Source organism: Capricornis sumatraensis, chromosome 1 (assembly GCF_032405125.1).
Source record: "Capricornis sumatraensis isolate serow.1 chromosome 1, serow.2, whole genome shotgun sequence".
In the NCBI taxonomy this organism is placed as follows: Eukaryota; Metazoa; Chordata; class Mammalia; order Artiodactyla; family Bovidae; genus Capricornis; species Capricornis sumatraensis.
Genome location: NC_091069.1, coordinates 78,684,610 through 78,709,453, shown reverse-complemented (window position 1 = coordinate 78,709,453; position 24,844 = coordinate 78,684,610). Strand labels below are relative to the sequence as shown.

Here is a 24,844-nt window from a genome sequence, read left to right as displayed (position 1 = left end):
AATGTCACCTACTCATTTAGAAGGTTGGATGAAATATAAATTCATTAAGTGAAAACATTAAGGATGTTAAAGGAAATTACATGGCTGTTTTTGTGTTAAACTGTTCAAGGACTGGTAAAAGAAGGCACCTCTTAGAAATGACTATCAGATTCTCCTGATGTGTGCCACCTCTCATCAGAGATAAGATCCACTGTAAACATCAAGTTCACTGCACAGTCATTCAAGTTTTTTTTCACATCTTTTACTAGTATTGCTAAGAGATAGTGACAATGGCAACTTGCAAAATAAGCTTAGAGACCAATATGCTGGTATCTTATAATCTGCCTATTTCTCCCACAGAAGAGATGGGAATTCCAAGGACTTCACATACACCTATCTTATCAAATTTCATATAAAGTTAATTAGTGCAAGCATGGAAGTATAAGTGGTTTCTTCTAATAACCACATTTATAGTTACACATTGAAACATATGTCACTAGAGACATACCTAGTATCCTCTAAAAATAAAAAAGTCAGCCCTCCACATCTGTAAGTTTCACATTCACAGATATTGCTATGGATCAAAAATGTTTGAAAAAAAATTCCAGAAAGTTCCAAAAAGTAAAACTTGAATTTTCCGCATTCAGCAACTATTTACATTGGACTTACAACTGTTTACATAACATTTACATTGTATTAGGTACTACAAGTAATCTAGAGATGTTTTAAAGTATACTGGAGGATGTGCATAGCTTATATGTAAATATTACACCATTTTATATAAAGGACAAGAGCATCCTTGTGTTTTGGTACCTGAGAGGTGTTCCTAAAACCAATCTTCTAAGGCTACCAACGGATAACTGTATTATTTCTTTATTCTAGCCTTTATATATATAATACAATAAGAATGAATTTCAAACATATACATACATTGCCAAAATACTTTCAGATTAAAGAAACAACAATTAACTCACAACAGTAAACCAAGTTAAGGTAACAGGCATCAGAACATATGTTGCATAGGAAGGCAATATTAGAAATTCAGTAAAAGTATATCAATAATACATAAATCTTTCAAAAATACACCTTCAGGAAAACCCACATTATGAAAACCTAAAACTCAGAAAGTGGTTACAGCATTGTGTATAATTGGTAAGTATGAGTAGATCCCATATTTTAACATTTCTGAGATACATAAAAGGATTTTCAACTATTTTCTACTGGATTCCCTTCCAACAGTTCACTGCCAGTGTATCATTTGTTCATCCAAATATTGCTAAATATTAGCAATGATGGATTGAAAATGATGGTTTCTAGATGACATTAATTCTACAATAAGTCCCAAGGGCTTCTGGAGTTACAGTGTACCCAGTAAACAACCCTTGACAAAGATCTAATATTTCTAGGATTGGCATTTCACTTTCAGATGCTGTTCATTCTATGAAGTATAAAAACCAAATATGGAAGAGACAGAGGCAGGAGGAGAAAGACAGATGAATACTGTTTAAAGTAGAATTTGAAAAGTAATATGCTCAAGCTTTGAAGAGAAGATGGAGCTGTTTTTCTGCTGGCAGGATAACCAAGAGAAACATTATGCAACAAACAGTAATAATGATCAGGCTAACAACAGATTTCTGCAAGTTAGAGACAGATAAGTAGCTCAGGCAAAAGGAGTCTAGTAGATTGCTGATTAAGAAAACGAAGACAGAGTAAGGGTCATGGCCCCAAACTTGCGGCACACTCACATTTGAGTTAGAAAGGAAAAGGAGGAAATGGTGGCAGAGGCAGAGGAGGAGTGGTGAGGCAAGTATAGTAAAAGGAGTAGAAAAGACTTCTGGAACATGCTGAACAGAGTCATCCTGTGTCCCCGAGTTTTTACTTCTAGGTACATGCTCAAAAGAAATGAAAACATCTGTCCAAATAAAATCTTGTACATGGATGTTCATAGCAGCATTACTCATAGTAGTCGAAAAGGTGAAAACAACCCAAATATTCAACAACTGATAAATGGATTAAAAAAACATGGTACACACCAGTATGGTGGTACATTATTTGGCAATAAAAAGGAATGGGGTACTGACAACACGCTAGAGCATGGGTAAACTTTGAAAACACTATACTAAGTGAAAGAAGCCAGTTGGTCACAAAAGACCTCACATGGTAATGACTCCATTTCTATGATGTATCCAGAATAGACAAATTTATACAGACAGAAAGAAGGTCAGTGTTTTCCAGAGACTGGGAAAAAGAGAGGAAGGGGTACAAACTGCTAATTGGTATGGGGTTTCTATTTGAGGCAATGAAAATGCTCTAAAATCGGATACTGGCAATAGTTACACAACTGACTATACCAAAAAATGATGACATACACTTTAAAAGGGTTAATTCTGTGCTATGTAAACTGTATCTCAATGAAGTTGTTATGTATTTTTTAAACGCAGAATGTCCAAATGTATGGCAAATGTTACCTATTTTTTCCCACATATGATGCCAACGCTTCTCTCTGTCATTGTTACTATTCACCACTGTTCAGGAAATTCTAGTTAACACAACTGGAAAAGAAAGAAGACACGATTACTGAAAAGACAGAAACTAGATTACTTATTTGCAGATGATGACTGTCTTCTTAGAAAACCCAACTAAGTCAACTGAAAAAAATATCAGAACTAATAAGATTCAATCAGTTGGCTGGTTTCAAGATACCCACACAAAAACTGATGCTCCATCATATGCCATCAATAACCAATAAGAAAATATCATGAAGGAGAATCCATTCACTGTTTCTGTGTGTATGTGTGTGTGTACTGCATATAAGAAAAATAAAATGTGCATAACCTGTGGAAGGGAGCCCAGACTGAGTGAAGATTACCATCCTAAAAGGTAAGCAACCAGAGCTACAGCCATGTGCAGTACCACTAAAAGCAGCATTCTCCCCTCATTTATAAGGTGTCTTATATACAAAGCATAAAAGGAATTATATTGGTTTTGGTCTTTAGATCCATGAAACACATAGAATCTTAAAGCTTCCAGAGCAAATAAATGTATTGCTGAAAAGACTGTACTAAACTGTGCTGTCTTTAAAATTTTCTTTATTCTGTTACCTGAGACTATAAAGTGGAAACTTTTCAAGTCCAAAACTCACTTCATTTTTATACTTCTCCTTGCCATCAGACAGCAACAGAGGAAGACAGGTTAATCCCCATGCTGTCTTATTTCATTCAAGAACTCCAAATTAGAATTTTTTCACTAGAAAAAGCTGATTAAAATGTAACTGCAATGCTCTTAATGCACATCTTGATCCTCTAATCAGTAATTGCATGTTTCAAAAAGGAGCTGGCAAATCTGTTGACCTAATATAAATAGTGTGTATCTTGACTGCAGCACTTGTGGTGCCCTGACTAGCATAAGCTTTTAAAAATTCATAGATGGTATACCTAGAAAGGGTGAACTTATTTTATGTAAATATACCCTTAAATGAATGAAGTATCTTTTCTCTAAGGATATCAAGCTTTTTATTTTTCTTCTTTCTACACAGTCTCTATTTCTTCCATGTAGTGTATACACTCCACCCCCTGCCTCATATTTTGGCGTTTAACAGTATAAATTTTCCTTACATGCTAAGTGAATGATGACTTTCCATCAGAGGCAGGGTACTAAAAACCTGACTATAAGTGCTTTGCTCAAAGGTGGGGTTTGTCAGTTGTAGGCTTCACTACAAGGTAATTTGGCCATTTCTCTGTGAAATCTCTGATCTCAGTTTCTATATGTATTTTCTCTTGTGTTGGCTAGAATCCCCTAATTTCCTGCATGGAGGTTTTAGTCCTCTCTAAGGTATCTTAAAGCTCAACATTCAGAAAACTAAGATCATGGCATCTGCTCCCATCACCTCATGGCAAATAGATGGGGAAACAGTGGAAACAGCAGCTGACTTTATTTTTGGGGGCTCCAAAATCATTGCAGATGGTGACTGCAGCCATGAAATTAAGACACTTACTCCTCAGAAGGGAAGTTATGACCAACCTAGACAGCATATTAAAAAGCAGAGACATTACTTTGTCAACAAAGGTCCGTCTAGTCAAAGCTATGGTTTTTCCAGTAGTCATGTATGGATGTGAGAGTTGGACTGTAAAGTAAGCTGAGCGCCGAAGAATTGATGCTTTTGAACTGTGGTGTTGGAGAAGACTCTTGAGAGTCCCTGGGACTGCAAGGAGATCCAACCAGTCCATCCTAAAGGAGATCAGTCCTGGGTGTTCATTGGAAGGACTGATGTCGAAGCTGAAACTCCAATACTTTGGCCTCCTGATGTGAAGAGCTGACTGATTTGAAAAGACCCTGATGCTGAGAAAGACTGAAAGTGGGAGGAGAAGGGGACGACAGAGGATGAGATGGTTGGATGGCATCACCAACTCAATAGACATGAGTTTGGCTAAACTCCAGGAGTTGGTGATAGACAAGGAAGCCTGGCATGCTGCAGTCCACGGGGTTGCAAAGAGTGGGACATGACTGAGAGACTGAACTGAACTGAAATGAAGGTATCTACAACATCAAGTTAATAACTATTTAATCCTTTTTTTAAAAAAAATAGGTATTCCCACTCTTGTGTATAACCCATGTCTTCTGGTGCAGAAACCTTCTATTTAATCCTCTCTAGAGAACAATTTTCCAGTTTTCTGCAAAAGTGGAGGGAGAGTTACTCAGCTTTGTGGACTAGGTCTAATTCATTTTTTTTTACTGATGTGAAATTCACATAACATAAACGTAACCATTTTAAGGTGTAACTCTCACTGGTATTTAGTACACTTACAATATTGTGCAAACCACCACCTCTATCAAGTTCCAAAATATTTTCATCACCCCTTACAGGAAACCCCGAACACATTAAGCAGTCCCTCTTCACTGTCCCCTCTTCCTAGTCTCTGGCAACCACCATCCAGTGCTCTGTGTCTGCAGATTTGCCTATTCTGGACATTTCATATATATATATATAAAATCATACAATATGTGACCATTTGTGCTCAGATTCTTTTGCTTAGCATGTTTTCAAGGCTCATCCATGTCACAGCATGTATCGTTACTTCATTCCTTCTTATGACTGAAAATATTACTTCATCATACGGACAAACCACATTTTATCTATTCACCTGCTGATAGAGATTCAGCTACTGGACCAATGCCAGTTTTTGGGTATTGTAAATAGTGCTGCTATGAATATTTGTGTACAAGTATTTGCTGAGTACCTATTTTCAATTTTTTGGGTATATACCTAGAAATGGGATTGCTGGGTTATATGGTATTCTATATTTAACTTGATCTCATTGTTTTTTTAAAGAGACTTTTAATCCATCTTCTTATTTTAGACCCATTCTCAGCCCTACCAAGATACTTCTAACAGTGCTTGGTGTATTCCCTAAGTCCTCAGGGTTTCTGTGATCTATTTCAGGTTAGTTCTGCTTTCAACAATGCTGTCTCAGTATTCCAATTTCTCAAGCTGGCTAGATCTCAACTGATTTCCAGCTTCAAAACTATTGTTGCTATTTTCTCTTCCCCATTCTCCTTGTTCTAGTAGTTTATGCCTTCATTCTATTAAGTTATTGTCATTTTAATGAGATTTCAGAAGAGAATGAAGGATATTTAAACTTCATATTAAATCAGAAGTCCAAAATAAACATTTTAATACCAACTATCTACCATTCTACTCATCCAATTTAAATCCTGTCCGTATAATGAATTTTTATGAGGGGAATGAAAGTATATATAAGGATAACTTCTATTTTCAATAAGCTGATAAACTGGTCAAAAAGATAGTAAGATAAAGGTCATTTTCTTACATATGTTTAACACTTGTAAGAATGTTGAGGTTCTCTTATATTTGATACAGTAAACTTATGGAGGGTTGAAAGGTAAAACCCATACCCATAGGCAGATCTCAAATGAAGTGTAAAGTCATCCCCAGCATCAATCACTAGGAAAGAGGAAGACTCCCAGTCAGAAAACAGGAATTGAAAAGGAAGTGGGGCCCTAGAAAGTCAAAAGTGGAGACTCAGTTTCAACATTTGATTCCAGGTCCAGACACCATGAAGACTCAAAATGTCTAGGGAGGTATTTTGAGTTGATATGGATCAAACAAAGTTGTTGCCAACATGGAAACAAGTTAGACAAAGAAAGAAGGCACATCTGCAGTGAATCACAAACCGAAGACACAGCTAGGTTTTGAAATCAGAGTAATTAGGACTATATACCAATTCCCTTTTTTATTATTTGCTATTTTCACAGTCTTATTAGAGCATTACAGTTTTGTTCCCTCATAATACTGTGCAGTCATGGATCCACACAGGCCAGTGGTGGAAAGGAAACAGCAGCAAAAGGGAAGTTTGAGGGACTGCCACCACCTATGTAACATTTTTATCAAATGCCCTGTTAGATGACTATCTTTCAGTGCCAACTTGGGAGGGAGGCTCTGAATTTTATTTTCTGTAAAGTATTCCTTTATTTTACAAGTTAATACACAAATATTATGTACACACTTACTTGGCTATGCAGCCTCTTTAAGCCTTGGTTTCCTCATCTGTAAAGGGGGAGTAATAAATGACTCAGGGCAATTGTGAGGATTAAATAAAATAATCCTGGTAATGTATTTACCACAATGTTTCACATATATTAAGTGCTTAAAAAAGATTAGCATTAGTAGGTCCCACTATGATTACCCTAGCTATTCTTCCTCTTAGTATTTTATTACTATTTATTTTTATTTTTATTTTACTAGGCTAAGAATTTTATTTATCTTTGTCTCAAACTTTATTCTTAGGCTTCTTCAGCTTCATTAGCTGCAAAGAATGAATTGTATATAAGCAAAAACTGAAAAGAGCTGCAGTGTCCAGGGGCTTAGGCTTAAAAATATTAGAGATCTAGATTTTATCAGATCCATAAACAAAATTTTAAAAAGCAGTCATAATATAAAATAGCAGCTCCCAGTAACTTCTTCAAGATTTATCTTCTTCAGAAGTTAACTCAATTCAGTTTGCTTCATTCTGGGAAGCCTCATCAAAATTCTCCACAAGATCTGGAACTTCATCATCCTCCTCCTCTCCAGTGGCAAGTGGTGCTTTTCCATCCACAGATTGTTTAGGCAGAGCTTCAGCCAGTCTCCTTAAACTGGTCAGACTGTCGGCAGCAAGCTGGTTTAAGATGCTGGGGAGCATTTCAGTCAGTTGCTTTGTCTCAGTGTGGCCCGTAATGGTGAAAGTGTTTGCTGCCAGAGATGCCTGAACTTTAGGGTTGTTAAAGTGGATCACTGTTCCTTGATTTGTGAACATATTCACCTCTTCAATACCAGAGATATTGTTTACCCCTAACTTCTTTAAAGAGAACTGAAGTTTTTTGTCATCTGCTGTGGCTGTTCTATGAACCACCTTCTTTCTGCGAGCAGTTCCTTTCCCACCAATGCGCACTTGTGCCTGCAGTTTGGCGAGTTTCTCCTGGTTCATGATAGTTTCTTTCATCTTGTTGGAGCGGAAATGGGGCCGCGCGGGGGACTAGGGTTGGCACTCAGACGGTCTCGGGCAGACCAGCTGAGGTTAGGCGCACACACGCGGGGAGGCAAGATGGCCGCTAGAGCTTATTACTATTTATATAAGGCAAGTATCAAAAGAGAACATGGCAAGGAGGCAGAGACCCCATTGAGTTGGTGTGACAGGAAAAAGTTTCACTGAAGAAGCAAGAATTTGAGCTGGGATCTGAGTTTGAAGAGATGATCATTGTAGACAGGTGACTGTATCATAGAATGAACAACTGAAAGGAAACTACAAATTCTTTTGGATTACAAAAAAAGTCTTTAACTTTAGATTAATGCAAAAATCTTCAAATACCTATCTACAGGTATAAATTTCAAGAACAGTCAATGAAATTTGATGAGAATCTTTTAAGGGGAAAAAATTAAACAAGAAGTCTATTTCCCCTAATTTCCCCATTTCCTAAAACTGGGGAGTTATGATACACAAACTACTAAATATAAAATAAACAACAATGATATATTGTACAGCAATGGGAATTATAGTCATTATCTTTTAAGAACTTTTAAGGAGTATAATCTGTAAAAATACTGAATCACAATGCTGTACACCTAACAAATATAACACTGTAAATAAATGATACTTTGATTAAAAAGTAATAAATCAATAAACACACAAGTCCTTTCTAACAAAGCAGTCTAAATATCCACCTATTACACAGAAAAATGCTCTGACCAGATCTAATTACTTTAATTGGATGTCTCAAAATATCTTAATTCCTTCATACACAAGATTTAAACTATTCCACAACACAGAAATCAGAGCAATTTTATACAACTAAAATCAAATAAGGCTGATTGAAACAATACACTAATGGCAATTCATATTAGCAAGACAAGAGAAACTGATCATTCAGCAAATATTTTGCAATGGACTGAAAATCTTTAACTGTTTATGCATTTGCACTTTAAATATTTTTATGTTAACATATTACTTTCCTCCAACAAAAAGCTGTAATATTTCATAATAATAATGAGAGCTGAGAGTGTTTTATTGTACTATTAACTCTCCAGCATTTAGTTTTACTAATAATGTTTTGGGCTAATTTTTCACCATCTCTAGAATACTGTGCAATGTTCCTTAAAAGCAGTTTTCTTCCGCCTCTTTTCCATAATGCCCAGTATTATTCCATTCAAACACTTTCTTTCTAATATGCCCATAATACAGCTTCTAAAATTTCTTAGATATTTAAATATTTTGTTTGCTACAAATTTAAGTCCAAAATACTAAAATCACACGCTTTTGTGATGGTCCATAGTTTCTTACCTGCACTTCTCAAATTAGGGTCCAATCCTGGCATCTCTTTGTTAGCTTCAGGGCTGACACTGTAGACTGATGCTCCTGCTTCACTGACGATACTGAGAAGAAAGAAAAGGGGAATATCATTCGCCAAACTTTCTGCCTGCCCCCAAAAAATGAATGAACGAGAGTAGGTATTATAAGAGAACTGAAGAGCAAAGCATTCTCTTTAAATTTCAGTGGTATCCATACCACTTGATTATTCATTAACATAAGTGATTAAGCAATGTTTTTTTCTTCACATAGGAAATACACAGGCTTAAATCCATAATGAATTCATTCAGTTGTTTTCTGTCAGTAGTAATAAGAGTTTATAAATGAACACAATGGATACTCCTCCATGAGGCCAACAAAATTTTCAGAATACTTAGCTTCCCTTGTGCTTATAATCTTTTATAGACTGACATTTATGACTCTTGTCTGAATTAATCATTCTAAAGCATGTTGGAAAGCACAGACATGTATGTGGATATGTGCATATGTGGATACACACAAAAACTATTTCTATAAATGCTGCCCTGTTGTTGTTGTTTAGTTGCTAAGTCACGTCTGACTCGTGGGTCCATGGACTGTAGCTCACCATGCTCCTCCATCCATGGGATTTCCCATGCAAGATACTGGAGTTGGTGGCCATTTCCTTTTACAGAGGATGTTACCAACCCAGGGATTGAACCTATGTCTCCTGCTTGGCAGGCAGATTCTTTACCACTGAGCCAACTTGGAAGCCTTCACCATTATTATTACTTGGTTATAATTAACAACAACAATGTGAAAAGGAAGAAGGTCAGACACCCCACTTCTTTTCAGGAGGGTTTCAAGTCATCCTTTCAGTAAACTTGAAACATTATCACTTTAGGCAGGTTTTAAACCATTTCTTGTTTCTTTTAATCAAGCCATCATACAACCTCTTTTTTTCTTCTCTGGCTCCATATACTTTACAAACCACACTGGCAGCACTCTCTTACAGATGACAGTTGTATAGAGGTTGACTTCTGTACAGTTTATCTAACATTTTAAAATTATGGGCTTTCTTTATGATATATAAAAAATCATCTACTTTAAGTATTTACAATACCTTTGGTTCTCTACCATGTGACTATCTAGGTGTCAAGATTCAAAAGTAGCACGGTGGTGCTTAATTTTTAATCTACTCTTAGGAACCTCTCCCTTTCTTGCTCTTCAGCAGTTACTTCAATTATGAGACAAGTTGAGCAGATAACTTCTAACATATTGCTCCACTGTAACCACTCAACAATGATAAGTAAATGTGAAACAGTTAGTTTACTACTCCAAAGAGTTCTTTGCAGAACTCCTAATTGAACTTTGATGGTTATAAGCCACTGAAACTTGAGAGGATTACTTGGGGCAACAAGAAGATTTATATATTTTTTGCAAACAAGATCTATTATTCCAAATTTCCTAACAGGGAAAATGAACACTCTTCAATTGGAAAGCGAGGCTGCTCATCTTGTTCCTCATCAAACCCCCATCAAGATACAGTAAGAGGTACATATTATATACAAAGCACAAAGCCAACCCCTTTGTGAAACTGAGGATAAGTAAGAATATTCAGCCACCAGCCATGGAAAATTTAGTTTCAAACACAAATGAACACTCAGCCTAACAAAGTTCTTTTCCAAAAAAGAAAAAAACCCAGAGTATCTGTGACGTGCAGGCAGGACCAATTATTAAGAGAAAAGAGTATTTTAAAAAATCTTACCACAAATTTATTTTCTGTCATGGCCAGAAACCTCCAAAATTACCACTATTTGAGCAAAGGGAACTTAAACGGTAAATAAAAATTCCAATTAACTGTGGGCTTTAGCAATTGGGTACCTGAGAATTTTCTGGGTGATTCACTGTCTCTTGGAAGTTATAATTCTCAAAAGACTGAGGGAAACTGTTGCAAAGAAAAACACTCAGATAATAAATATTCCTCCAAATACCATACTGCCACTTCTTTAAAACAGAGGAATACAAAACAGATGTGACACGCTGCACCCAAAGATTTTAGATTAACATTAATATTAAATCAATACAAAATGTAGTAAATTTCATATGCTTTAGTTACTAGATAGCATGGGTCCAATAAACAGTTCAGAACTAAGCGCAGATCAGGACGCTTAAATAATCTAAACGAACAGAAAAACCTCAACACTGATTACTTCAATATAAAACATATAAGGATCTGAGAAGTGTATGTAGCAAGAATTAAATGAAATAAATCAAGCTGGGAGTGGTGATGATTTTTTCCAGGAGAAGCTGCTAAGAACAAAAGTTACAGCATTTGCCCTCTTCCTTTTTTTTCTTTCATATTTAGAGTTTAAGGATAGATATTATATGTGAGATTTTACAAGGCGCTCTTCTTATTAGGAAGTTTCCCAATAAACTATTAAAAAATTATTCCAATTATCTCTAGTATATTTTAAGGAAAGCAAAAGTAAACTTTGCACAATATCCAGATATCTAACATTTAATATGTATCATATATCACAAAACAAATTTCACTCAGGTGTAAACTAATTAGGCTCATAATCTTAGCAATTTGATTATTTTATTTATTTTGCCATAAAACAGACAAGACTTTGAGTAAAATTTATAATTTTGGGGAAATTTAACTAACACAGTTCTATCTAAACTCAAAAGTTTTAAGATTATTACAGTGCTTAAAATACCTTCAAATTGCTTGTTTTGACAAATGCATAAATAAATAATATGGTATCTCAAACTTCAAATATACAAAACTACATTTCAGAAGCTACCACTGCACTTTTATATTGTCCCGGATCTATAAGTTAATGTGCTAATTCTCTAGAATGAAACTGATCATTCTTAAAGCACTTTATCTAAATCAGCACTATACTAGAGTCTTTCTAGGTCTTTTATTAAAAAATTATATATATATATATATATATATATATATATAAACCACACACTCATAACCTAAAAATCCAAGTGTAATGCCCATAATATAGATGCATTTACTTTTAAATTCATTTAAAATGTTTTAAACAAAAAGTCTGCAAGTGAAAAACACTAATTTTTGTTATTGCAAGTAAAAGTCAATGCTGTTACATAAATCTGTAAAATAAATTTACAAAAATAAATATAATTTATTAAAAAATATATTTAGACCACATAATTTATTTCTACACAGTTTATAAGTCTCTTCTACCAAGAACCGAACTGAGCTGAATTGAACCAAGAAAAATTGTACATTGATGACTCTTTTAGAGCCACACTTGCAAATATTTTTCTTACAGTGACTATTCATTCTGATAGTAAAAGAATGGTAATTCCTTTTGCCAAATTGAGATGAGAGAATTACTTTCATGAGAGAGGAAAATGAGCTGTTTGGTTTTTTTTGTTACTGGGCTAATAGTTTTGACATTAATTTACAAGGTTGCTTGAAGCCTCAGTATGAGTCTCCTCCTCTCTTCTTATTTCCCAGATATGAAAATAGCTTTTCTGTTTTTCTTATTTTAAAATAAACTGCATGCTTCCTATGTTGAAAATTTAATTCAAAGTTAATCTACTTAAATGAAAACACAATTAATATTTAGTAAGACATCAAAAATCACCCAGGACATATTTGCTTAAACTAACAAAAGCTGATGTTTTCAATTTTTACAAAAGTATACTAGAATTTCTTATGTTTTATCAATATCTAGCAGTTTCCTTTTCCTCCCTCCTTCTGCCTACCAAAAACATACGTACTAAAAAGTTCTGATGCTAAATGCATAGCTCATTTCACTAAAGTCTTAGAAATAATTTATCTAAAAGTAGTTCTTCTAAATTTTCAGACTGAGAAACATTTATATGAAAAGCAGGTAGGTAAATGACTTCAATTTCTCAACAAGTAAGACAAAGTGTCTAAAAAAGTTAATCATTTGCTTTGCTATGAGGTAATCTGTTCTGAAGTATGAAAGAATAGTTGTTTGTATTTTGGGGATAGGAGTCAAGGCCAAAAACTAAATCACCATAAATAAGGATTTACTGTTTAAAGAATACTTTTTTTTTTAAAAATCAATTTTAAATTCCTTTATTTAGTGATGAACTGTCATTTCAGGGAGTCTCAAATGAGCAGTATGTAGTCACTTTAAAAACTGAGGCGGGAATGCCCTGTGGGGTCCAGTGGTTAGAGGACTCTGTGCTTCCACTGCAGGCGGGATGGGTTCGATCCCTGGTCGAGGGAACTAAGATCCTTCAAGCCTTGCATGCGGCCAAAAAAATATAAACTAAGGTAATCTGGTGATCCTAAGGATGCCAGGAAACAAGATCCCACACTGTTAAGGATGTTTAAACTGTAAAACTCTTTTGGATGGTAATTTGAAAATAAAGATCAAGTCACAAAAATACCCATTCTTTCTGAACTGGCTAATATATTTTTAGGAACTTATATGAAAGAAATTTTAATTTATACAAAAAAATAAATAGTGCTATGAATCATAGCATGGCTCTGAATGAAAGAATCTGAAATCAGAATGCCCATCATTAAAGGGTTCTTTAATGAAAAACTATACTGTCATCAGAAATTATTGTTGTGAAGCATTAAGTGGAAAGGCTGGTTATAAAACTATGACATAAGACCAATTTTGATATTTTTAAAATATAGGTAAATAAAAAGAAAAAAGAAACATTTATGGTAATGTTAACAGTACTTAACTATCAGTTATTTCTTTAAATGAATTTTTGTTTCTTTAAATTTTTCTGCAATAACTATATTTATTTGTAAAAATAAAAAGTTTATAAAATTCAAGTTTCAAATGACCATTGTTTACCTGGCCAAGAGATCTGATATCACATAATATCCAACATTCGTTTAAACCAAACTTTCTTTGAAAATTATGAAAGTTATTTTGAACTTAAATATGGGTAAACATCATTGGTTAGTAATAACTTCCAAACTTGGCTCCTGTGAGACCTAAAACAATAATATGATATTGTTTTATAACAAGAAAGACACGTGACCAAACAGAAAAGTCAAGAATAGCTCTCAATTTGTACATACAGGTCAAAAAAACAAAGGCATGATGAAAAATTTTACAGTATAGAATATATTTTGTGTCTTTAAGTTATAACTTAGTCTTTGGCCTGTGAATCTATCCACCAAGCGCATCAATCCACCAAGTGAATCACCACAGCAAAATCAATTCACTATCTACCACAGAAAAGATGTGAGGCGACTTGGTTATACACCAGGAAAGTAGTGTGTGGAAAAAACACACACTAAAAGCAAAGTATGGTGAAACAGGAAAGAGCAGAAACACACAATCTCAAAATTACAATGACACCGAAGGAATTTACCTGTAGGTATGTAACACTAGCACCATCTGGTGGAAGACCAGTTAGAAGCAATTCTCCAACTATCACAGTTTTTTTAGAAAAAATTCTGAGTTATCTTTCAAAGAATGAGCATTTTCCAAAGAGAATGAGTCTAGCAACGGTAGAGTAATTACACAGAGGACCCATAATAAGCCTATGAGAACTTAAAATGTCTACCAAACAGAGGGTGAAATGTACACTGGGATGGACATCTCATCATATCCACAAAGCAGAGTTTCAACCATACAGAATTCTCTGGGCTACTTTTCCTTCAGTATCTCATATCATATCAGATGAACACTGTTAACCCACAAAAGAAACCTAAAAAGGACAAACCCAAATTAGCAACTTCCAAACAGAATTGTAATTTGGAATTTGGGGTTCCTCAAAGTACCAGCTACCTACTCTCCTGGCCTATAAACTCAACAACGGTACTCAGGCCACAGGAGAATCTAATTCTGGCTTATGTTTACAATGACACTGAGCTGCTACAATGTACCACAACGTGTCAAAACAATTACATTTAAATCACTTTTACTGTTGTCAGTGGGCTATTCACAGATAAAGATGACAAAAATCACTGGTACCTTCAAATGCCGTCATGGGGAAAGCCAATCAACAGACTGAGGGACAAAGACACAGAGCTTCTCTCCATTTGTAGGTGGTTGGGTCCCTCTACCGAGGCAAAGCAGTTTCTGACAAAGAATAGAACCAGCAGAAATTGTGGCTCTCTACCACTCTCCAGGGTAAGCATTCCTTTCATTTCCTTTCTCCCTTCCCTTCACTGTCTTCTGTTTCCCTTGGAGGCGAGGTGGTGAGGGGGGCGGTGTTGGGGGTGTGGGGGGTGTGGGTGGGAGCCTCCTTTCTGCCCACCTCCCCCATCTACATTTGAGTCCAACATGAAGCTGATACAAGTACTGCACAATATCACTAAAGGAAGCTCATGGAAAAGACAGTCACAGGAGCAACCAAGCAGCAGGCCTGATGCTTAAGTGAGTTTACACTGGGCACATGGAGAAGGGCCCCACTGTACCAGGACAAGAAAAGCAGGCTCAAAGAGTAGAACACTAACGATGGAATAGGCTGTTGTTTGCAGCAACCACGTTCGCTACTAACAAGTTCCCAAAACTAAGAAGCCAAGGAAGAACCATTCATCTAATTTTACAATTAACTGTGCTTTGGTCACCATTTTGAAATGTCCTGATTTTAAAAACATGATGTCAACCTCCCTACCATCCTTACTGCCCAAACATATCAAAAAGCGTGCTTCTCCTGATTCTTGCGGTTAACTTCAAAACTGTCAGATTTTAAGGCATTCGATTTGTATTTACTCATATAATAACAGATTATCTGTTTGGTTATTCTTGTTCAAATATAATTCTACATTTAGATATAAATCTAAGAGTATGAATTAGCGTTTTCTTACAAAGGGAGGTTTACTTTTTCTTTTTTATGCCTTCTATCTTTTTTAAGCTTAAATAGATCTTTGGGAATTTATTCACTAATAAAATATGTGGAATTCAGACTGCTATAGCATAGACTTTTTTCAGAATGTAACTTATGGCAAGATATATTATTCCTTTATTATCCATCCAATAACAGAAGTCAGAATGAGAATTACCAACTTAGAGGGTTATAATATTTTGCTAATAATAATGCTGAATAATACAACTGAACTATTAAAAGTTTAAAGAACAAAAAACAAAAGGAGAGAAGCAAAGAGAAAAAGACAATGAGAAATAAAATAATTAGAGAGAGAGACAGAAACTGAGATATACTTTACCAGCAGCTAACAGCTCAGTTCTTTTTACTTATAGTTGAATAAAGTTTTGGAAAAAAATGATGGTTTGTGCTACATTTCCCAATATTCTCCCAAATGCTATTGCTGACAATCTCAGTGAACTCCACTAATAAATCATACATATTTTATCATTTTTAACACCATTACTCATTCCTCCTTTCCTTCCTTGTCTTATGTTTGTTTCTACCTCAAACCCCCCACCCTGCCAATCCCTCCTTTCCTCTGAAATGAATTTATACCTCTGCAGAAGTCATCCCACCCCCCGTTTAATGGTGACCTTATCTACAAACTTCACCTAACACATTCACCAACAAGCAGTCTCCAGTTTGAATCATCAGACCCTTTTCTGAGACAACCAAAAAACTTCAGAATTTCTTTGGGCCACCCAGATAAAGCTCAGGGCAAAAGAAAGAAAAAACATACAAACCCTGAAAGCACACGCCAAATGTAAGATGACGACTCTAGATTAACTGCTTTTTCTAATCGCGCTTTTCAAAAGTACACTGAACAGACAGAGGGAGAGAAGGAGTTATTCAGTTCAGCAGGCTGCTCCATTTACTTCTTTATCTATGGTCAGATCTTTACTTTTTTGGGATCACTGCATATTTCTGGCTCTGCTATATTATACTGTGTAAATATTTAGGAGAAATAATTCCTTTCAAGGATCTAAACTTCCACTGTCGTTATGGCAAATGAACCTGTTTATGCTATGTTCGTTAAGTAACAGCAAGTCTAAAAGAACACAGGGATTTACTAATATATGTGGTACACAAACATCACAATCATAAAGCTTCTCATAGGGGCATATCAAGAACATGAAAGGCCAGTTTATTTTTACTCCCACTGCCCTGTAATTTTCTTTAACTCTATTACAACAGTCCTTAATTCAAACCTTTCCTACAGTTACAGTAACAGGGTAGACTGAATATATGTAAGCTGTACCCAAACTACCCACATCTCCATTTAACCTTCTTTGATTCTCATGTGGTTCTCAAACTCAATGCTGCATCAGTCTGCGGAAGGTTTTTAAAGCACACATGTCCAGAGTTCTGGCTTTACTGGCGTGGAAAATTTGCATTTCTAACAAGTTCACTGGTGATGCTGATGCTGCTGGGACCATACAGGTTTTAAACCTTTACTGAGGTATAATTTACATTTCATAAAGTTCACCCATCTTAAGTATATAATTCAATGTTGTATGACCATCACCAAAATTCAATTTCAGAATATTTCCATCCCCAAAAGATCCTTTGGTGCCCATTTGCAGTACTCATCTCCAACCCCAGGTATTCACTAATTTACTTTTTGTCTCTAGACATTCACCTGCCTGGACAAATCATATAAATGGAATCATAAAGTATGTGGTCTTTCTGTCTGGCTTCTTCACTTATCATAATGCTTTTGAGATTCATTCATGCTGTAGTATCACTACTTTTTTATTGCTAAATAGTATTCCACTGTTCTAGAAATACTGCATTTTGTTTATCCATTCATCAGTTAAAAGAATTTGGGGTTGGTCCAAGTTTCTGATATTGTAAATAATGTTGCTATAAACATTTATTTACAAGTCTGTGTGGACATACGTTTCATTTCTCTTGGACACATTCCCAGGAGTGGAAATACTGGGTTGTAAATCCATGTTTAATTTTTAAGAAACTGCCTCAGTTCAGTCACTCAGTCGTGTTGGACTCTTTGCGACCCCATGAATCGCAGCACGCCAGGCCTCCCTGTCCATCACCATCTCCCGGAGTTCACTCAGACTCACGTCCATCGAGTCCGTGATGCCATCCAGCCATCAATGAATAAAGACTCCAGTTTGTTCATTTCCTAGACAATACTTGCTGTTGTTGTCTGTCTTTTTGACTACAACTATTCTAATGGTCATGAAGTGCTATCTACTTGTAGCTTGTTTTACATTTATTATTGATGATGCTGAACATTTATTCAATGTCTTTGTTGGCCTTTCCTAATCTTCTCTACTGGAATATCTATTCAAATCTTTGCCCATTTTTAATCGGCTTGTCTCATCCAATTATGTGTTCTTTGCCTATTCTAAGTACAAGTCCACCATCAGATACATAATTTGCAAATAGTTTCTCCCAATCTTTGGCTTATCTTTTCATTTCTCTAACGGTCTTTTAAAACATAAAAGTTTTAAATTCTAATAAAGTCTACGACTTTAAGAACCAGTGTTCTAAAGCCTCAGGGAGGCGCGCCAGGGCAGGTGCTTAGCAGTTGCGCGGAGGAAGGAGGCAGAGCCGCACAACTGCTGCCTGGTCGGCTCGGTCCAGCCCGCCCACCTGTCTGCCCGCCCAGCGGTAGGGCCTCCTCCGCCATGGGAGTGCAGGTAGAGACCATCTCCCCTGGGGACGGGCGCACGTTCCCGCAGCACGGCCAGACCTGCGTGGTGCACTACACGGGGACGCTGCAAGATGGAAAGAAATTTGACTCCTCTCGAGACAGAAACAAACCCTTTAAGTTTGTGCTGGGCAAGAAGCAGGTGATCCGAGGCTGGGAAGAAGGGATTGCCCAAATGAGCGTGGGTCAGAGAGCCAAGCTGACTGTCTCCCCAGACTACGCCTATGGGTCAAGAGGGCACCCAGGCATCATCCCACCAAATGCTACTCTCATCTTTGATGTGGAGCTTCTAAAACTGGAGTGACAGGAATGGCCTCCTCCCTGAAGTCCCTATTCTTCAATGTGCCATGGAAAGATACTGCACCTCCAGCTGCCTACGAGTCTGTACGGAGCTTTTCCTGATGTTCCACTGCTCTTCCTATAACCATCTTCCCTAGTTGAATGTTTTCTGTCGCTAGCTTCACTCTTCCCTCTTTCTCCTCATATGTGTGCTGACCTGAACTAGTTGACATAAACCTCAAGTTACTCATTTTAGTTTGTTTTTGTTTTGGGGTGAAGACTGAGTTTTAGTTCTTTGGCTCTAGGTTTTCAGTTAAGTATTGGTCAGGTATTAACACCCACTCCAATGTTCTTGCCTGGAGAATCCCAGGGATGGGGGAGCCTGGTGGGCTGCCGTCTATGGGGTTGCACAGAGTCGGACACGACTGAAGTGACTTAGCAGCAGCAGCAGCAGCAGCAGCAGGTATTAACAGCACAAGTAATGGAGTAAGTTCAGAGCAGGAACTGGTGTGTGGAGTGGGCGGGACAAGGATATTATTTAATTTTACCTTGGATGAAAGTCTTCTCTATTACATATTAAACATTCTTACTGCTGCATTGCAAAGCCATAGAAGACCTGAGATGCTTTTCAGGGCCAAACTATTCTCCAAGTTGAGAGATGTCCTTGGGCTGAATTAAAAGCCCTACCCAAAACTAAGTGGGAATGGGGAGAGCCTTTGCCTCCACTGCTCTATCCCCCAATCCTCCCCTTAAATCCTCTGCCTTTTGAAAGAAAACTGTTTTCACTGAGATGTTGGACACCACAGGTGTCTGTTCCAAGACCGACAGGGACCTCTGATGCCTTCTTCAGGGCCTGCCTTTTCTCCATCCTGTGCTTTTTTGTAATGGCTATCCAGGACTTTTGTAATCTCATAGTTATCCAAGCTCCACTTCCTAAATTTTAAGAACTTTAATCAAAAGTTAAATTTAAGGTGCTGTTTGTAGACACTTAACACCCATGAAAGCCCAGGCCATCATGACACGGCCATGACAAATCCTTGAATTCTGCCTTAAGAAAATGATGCTGGTCGTCACAGCATCTCTTGTGTTTTGATGGCCAGCTTCCCCTGCTGATCTCAGAGATTCCTGGCTTCTCCCTCTCACCCTTGTACTGTCCTATGTAGTGATTTGGTGAGAGAAATTGCTGCTTACTCCCCTACCCCATCCCTGCACTACATATGAGTTTCAAGCTTTATTACTGCAATAAAAGTGCATGATGCTGCTGCTGCTGTTAAGTCGCTTCAGTCGTGTCCAACTCTGTGCGACCCCATAGATGGCAGCCCACCAGGCTCCGCCATCCCTGGGATTCTCCAGGCAAGAACACTGGAGACGGTCGTCATTGCCTTCTCCAGTGCTTGATGCTGGCTTTTCTTTAAAAAAAAAAAAAAAATAGCCTCAAAAATTCAAAAGAAATAGTAAACCCTTGAAAAATGTGAAAGCTTAACAGCTTCCATTCACATAAACAATATGCAAATATCACTCATAGTATCGGCTTTTCTGTTTTGTTTTAGCAAAGCCTATCACAACTATCATCCTAAACATTTAATCTTTTTAGAAGAAAGAGAATAAGGAACTTGCAACTAGCTGGCTTTAATACATTATAAAATGAATAAATTCAGCTGCAGGTGGGCCTAGCTACCACCTGAGAACAGTGGATGGCATGCTGGCACTAAAGAACATGGACCTCTGTGTCAGGGTTTTCAGAGTCATTCGTCGGTCAGATACCATTCTTAAGAATATAAGTATAACTCAAACAGGGGCTCTGTATCAACCTAGAGGGGTGGGATGGGGAGGGAGATGGGAGGGAGATTCAAGTGGGAGGAGACATATGTATACCTATAGCTAATTCATGCTGAGGTTTGACAGAAATCAAAATTCTGTAAAGCAATTATCCTTCAATTAAAAAATAAACTAAAGAATATAAGAAATATGTCCACCTTACAAACTAGTAGAAATAAAGATAAATAGTGTACCACGGAAGACAGTATAGAAAAAGAGTATATTATTTGAAAGAATACATTTATTTTGATGTTTCTATTTTTATTAGTTTTTCATATCAAGCTTTTAAAATAATTCATATATAAGTACAGCCCTTTCTTTGTTGAATATTTACTGTACCTTAAATGAAGAAGAGATTGCAGATAAAATTCAAATCTTATCTAGGATCATAACTTGCAAATGCATAAAACATACTTCAGGAATATACAGGATATGTTTGATTCAGGTAGAAGCAATTTAAGATGATTCATTTCAAGGGTAAAACCCAAATTACTACATGCTTATTTTATTTTTTTCTTTTTTCTTGATAACTTTAAACTATTTTGTATTGGGGTATAGCCCCAATTAACAATGTTGTGGCAGTTTTCTAGGTGAACAGCGAAGGGACTCAGCCATACATACACGTGTATCCATTCTCCCCCAAACCCCTCTCCCACTGATTATCTGCAAAAACCGAATTGTAAGATAAACTTATATGAATAAGCTTACTATTTCCATAACCATGACCTAACATGCAGATTCTGTGATTTTATGGAAAAACTACAGCAGTAAGAAGGATCCAGTTAAAAGATTAAAACCCATTTAAATTTGCAGAAGAATCCTTCTTTATATAACTCAAGCCAGTCGAGGACTCAAAGCAAGTAGCTTTGTATACTGAAGAACTCCTAGGCCTCTACTATAAAATGTTTTCAAATATTTATGTTCTAATTCATGGACCCTGTTCATAACATAAAAGCCACTAGTCCTCTTTACCTTTCAGTTGCTGGAGATGGATTTTATTATTTTATTACTCTTCATAAATTACAACGAACAAGTCTAATGGCCAATACTCATTCTCCTTTTTGACAGAGCCACCCAGAACCACTTAAGAAGCTGTCCAAACAGATGTCAGAGAATACAGTTTCATAAAAGATCCAAAGTCTCTCAAAATGGTCTGGCTCCTAATAAAAACTTATAAGGCATCTTCTCCAACCACTTTACATTTTCTGTAATTCAAAATAACTAAGAAGTCATTGGAACATCTTTCCCAAATTACACAAAATTAAGATTACCATCTCTGCAACATTACTGAACTTGAGATCCTAGATAAAGATCAAGGCATAAGAAATAAAGAATCAATTAAAAATAAATTTTTAAAAAGAAATAAAGGAAAGAGATTACTCAATAGCCAACAACCAATTATAATTTATCCATAAAATTGAAAGGTAAGAAAAAGCAAAATAATAAAATTTTTAAGCCTTCATTTTATAACAGTGTTCAAGCCCCTTCTTCAACCAGTTAGATTCCAGTTACTAGCAGGAACAAACTCAGCAGGTTACCCTACTTTTCCTCCTGTCCTTACTTACCAATCAGTCTTCTGATCTTAGAACATCAAGGCTCAACGGAAAAAAAAAAAAAAAAGGAAGCAGCAGCAGCAGCAAGGACCTCAAACAGGAGGTCTTACTTTGACAGTTATCTGTGTGTGCATCTGTATGACAATATGATCGTAAGAGAAGCTCATCCTCTGAAATCTACAATTTCCTAGTGAGGTTCTTAATAACAATAAGGTGCAAGGAGAACTGCATCCCTTGCCCCCAACTCTCACCATTTATCCTGTGAAATCCAAAGGATAATCACTAAAACCTTTCCTTATACAAACAGCAAATTAATATCACACATAATAGGTACAAAGGAGAATAAGAACACATAAACACCTTTGATGCTTTTTTTTTTTACAAATCTGGGTGCCTCTCTCCAAACTAACAGAACTGTACTACTATAGCAATTCATCCATCTATGAACAAATGCCCTCAGCCTATTTCTGAGAAAGGGAAGAATGATCAGTTATATCTGTCTTAATCTTGTCTGAAAATCTTGACATTTTTCAGCAAGTAAAGGTTCCAAATGGCAGGTGTCAGAATGTCTTAGCCTCACACGTGGTGCTGGAAGGCAGGAAAAGCAGCAGCAGCATGTGGTCATGTCAGAGCAACACAGAAGCTGCCTAGGGAGCACATTCTGAAAAGAGCAAACCTCAGACTCGGTTAAATCAATCTAGTGCCAGATGCCACTCTCAGAACAAAGCTGCAGTGCCAAGGACTAGCTGCCCAGAGAAACATTCAACTCAAGGCTCTCACAAAAGGGAAAATAGCTGAGTGCAATGGCACCTGTCTATATCCTGTCTGATAATTTGGTCAAACTAGCTCCTTCAATGCAGAGGCAAAAAATGGTCAAAGAATTCTTTGCTTAGTCTACAAGTGAGTATTATTTCCTCAAAGCCATTTTCAGTTGATCTGAAATCAACAACATGAATCTCTTGCAATTCTGTAGTATTTATAGCTTTTTGTAAGTGCTTTAAGATCTAATTCCTATAAGGAAGTCAGAATCTTAAGTATCCTCTTCATTTTACCTGTGGGGTTAGAAAGAACCAGAAGTAAATAAAATTAAATCAAGATCACCTGAAATTCAAACTCAAAAAGGAAAAACTGGTCTCTGGACTGTAAGGCCAGGCTTCTACCAACTTAAATACCACCCTCTGTTCACTTCTCACAGCCCAATCATCTTTTCACAGGTTTTTTCAATAACCAGAAAGCTCTGGGGCCTTTTGAAAGTTTTTTTGTGAAAGTTAATCAGTAAGCATTTTTGTTCCCAGAGGTTCACATATTGGCCTGATGGTCTACTTTATTTCTCCTCCTATCTCAGTCTAAGAAGAAATGATTTGAAGGAAAACTCAAAGCAGGAGATACTGTACATGCATAAGTGTTAGTCAGTCAGTCGTGCCGACTCTTTGCGACCCCATGGACTACAGCCCACCAGGCTCCTCTCTGTCCATGAGATTTTCCAGGTAAGGATACTGGAGTGGGCTGCCATTTCCTTCTCCAGGGGATCTTCCCAACCCAGGGATGCATAAGAATAGGTTATTTGTTTAGAAAGGAGCATTCACTGTCAAGTCATCTGGTTAGATACAAGAGAAACTGAACAAATTGGGATCCATTCAGATGAGTAGATCCATTCAAGGAGCCTGGTGTGCTGTAGACCATGGGGTCGCAGAGAGTCGGACATGACTGGGCAACTGAACAACAGATGAGTGGTACACAGTTAATGGTATAGCCATCCATGGAAAAGAACATTCAGTATCATTTAGGTTTTTATATTCTATTGAAAAATACAAAGGGATCCTTGGGCCAAGGACTGATACCTCAAAACACCTGATTTCTTCCCATGCCTCTGAAGACAAAACACAAATAAGAACCAGGACTTCCTTGGATATTCAAGTTAAGTATTTTAAAATAAAATAGTGTCCAAGTGAGAACCTTTGGAAGCATCCAGAACAAGCATGGTCATCCAATTCTTGCACAAACTGGTTCCTTCCTCAACATTTCACTCCGTGTCTACATCACTGAAATGTATTTATTTGCCGTACCCCTTTAGTGCATATTTTCAAACTAAAATAATTCACCAGAGTCTACATTATATTGTCTTGCCTTTTAAGCAACTGTAGATACTATTCTTCAACTCTGTGCAGCTGGCTCAAGTAATTTCTTTGTAATTTTCAGATCTGAGGCCAATTAACATAAATAGCACAGAAAGGATAAAAGTAAATACGAATTAACACAGACCTACAATCAAATAAGGACTAAGAGTACTCTCAGATACATATTCTACAGTCTGAAAATCAAATGAATAAAATTAATTATTAAATAAATGGAAATTTCCTAAATTAATTTCTTATTCACCACTTAGTGTGCAAAATTTCTATTTCTATAAAAAAGGTCATTTTGATATGGTCATTTTCCATGTCTGCTGTCTTTTTCCTACACACTTTCCTAACTTAATTGATTCCAGACTTTCCAGCATCTCATGTTTTTATGCTTTACTCATTGAAATAAGAAGGATTTGTTTTTTTCATTAACATGGATAAAAACCAATTTGGGTTCATGTTTGGAATAACGATGAGTGTTGGTAAAAACAAAGTGTGATGCTGTTGTCAAGGAATGTTTATTGTTCAAAATCATGCAAATGATAAACAGACACATGAAACGGACAAGCTTTGTGCTGGCATCAAGTTTAGTATATATTTCAACTGAAATAAAAGCAGAACTAGGACAAACCAGAAACAGATATCTCATAATTTTCAACGTCATTGTAAAGAGTCATGCTAAGTCATCGTTTTTTTTCACTCCACCAAAAAGCAAGAATACAAGCTAGGGTACTTAAATGT

The 24,844-nt window shown here is 36.5% G+C and overlaps 2 protein-coding genes and 1 pseudogene across 3 annotated transcripts in view; 1 reads left to right on the top strand and 2 right to left on the bottom strand.

Annotated features, from left to right (window-relative positions):
• SRBD1 (S1 RNA binding domain 1) overlaps positions 1–24,844 on the bottom strand; it is a 229,899-nt gene that overhangs the window by 91,973 nt on the left and 113,082 nt on the right. Inside the window, exon 15 of the mRNA XM_068970186.1 lies at positions 8,814–8,905. Coding sequence (XP_068826287.1) covers positions 8,814–8,905 — 92 coding nt within the window. The remainder of the gene's footprint in view (positions 1–8,813; positions 8,906–24,844) is intronic.
• On the bottom strand, positions 6,993–9,930 carry LOC138077867 (transcription factor BTF3-like). Of its 2 annotated transcripts, none has more exons than XM_068970207.1 (2): positions 9,922–9,930; positions 6,993–7,478 (listed from the first exon to the last, which is right to left on the bottom strand). In XM_068970207.1, exon 2 carries the CDS (start codon positions 7,476–7,478, stop codon positions 6,993–6,995), a length of 486 nt encoding a protein of 161 aa, XP_068826308.1. In that variant the 5' UTR covers positions 9,922–9,930. The 2 variants fall into 2 exon arrangements, with proteins under 2 accessions (XP_068826308.1, XP_068826299.1); XM_068970198.1 differs by lacking the exon at positions 9,922–9,930 and having other exon boundaries at positions 6,993–7,039; positions 7,097–7,478.
• LOC138087119 (peptidyl-prolyl cis-trans isomerase FKBP1A pseudogene) lies at positions 18,308–18,634 on the top strand (annotated as a pseudogene).

Excerpts from the sequence above, each read along its gene's own strand:
- LOC138077867 (XM_068970207.1), bottom strand. The coding sequence starts at position 7,478 with ATGAAAGAAACTATCATGAACCAGGAGAAACTCGCCAAACTGCAGGCA.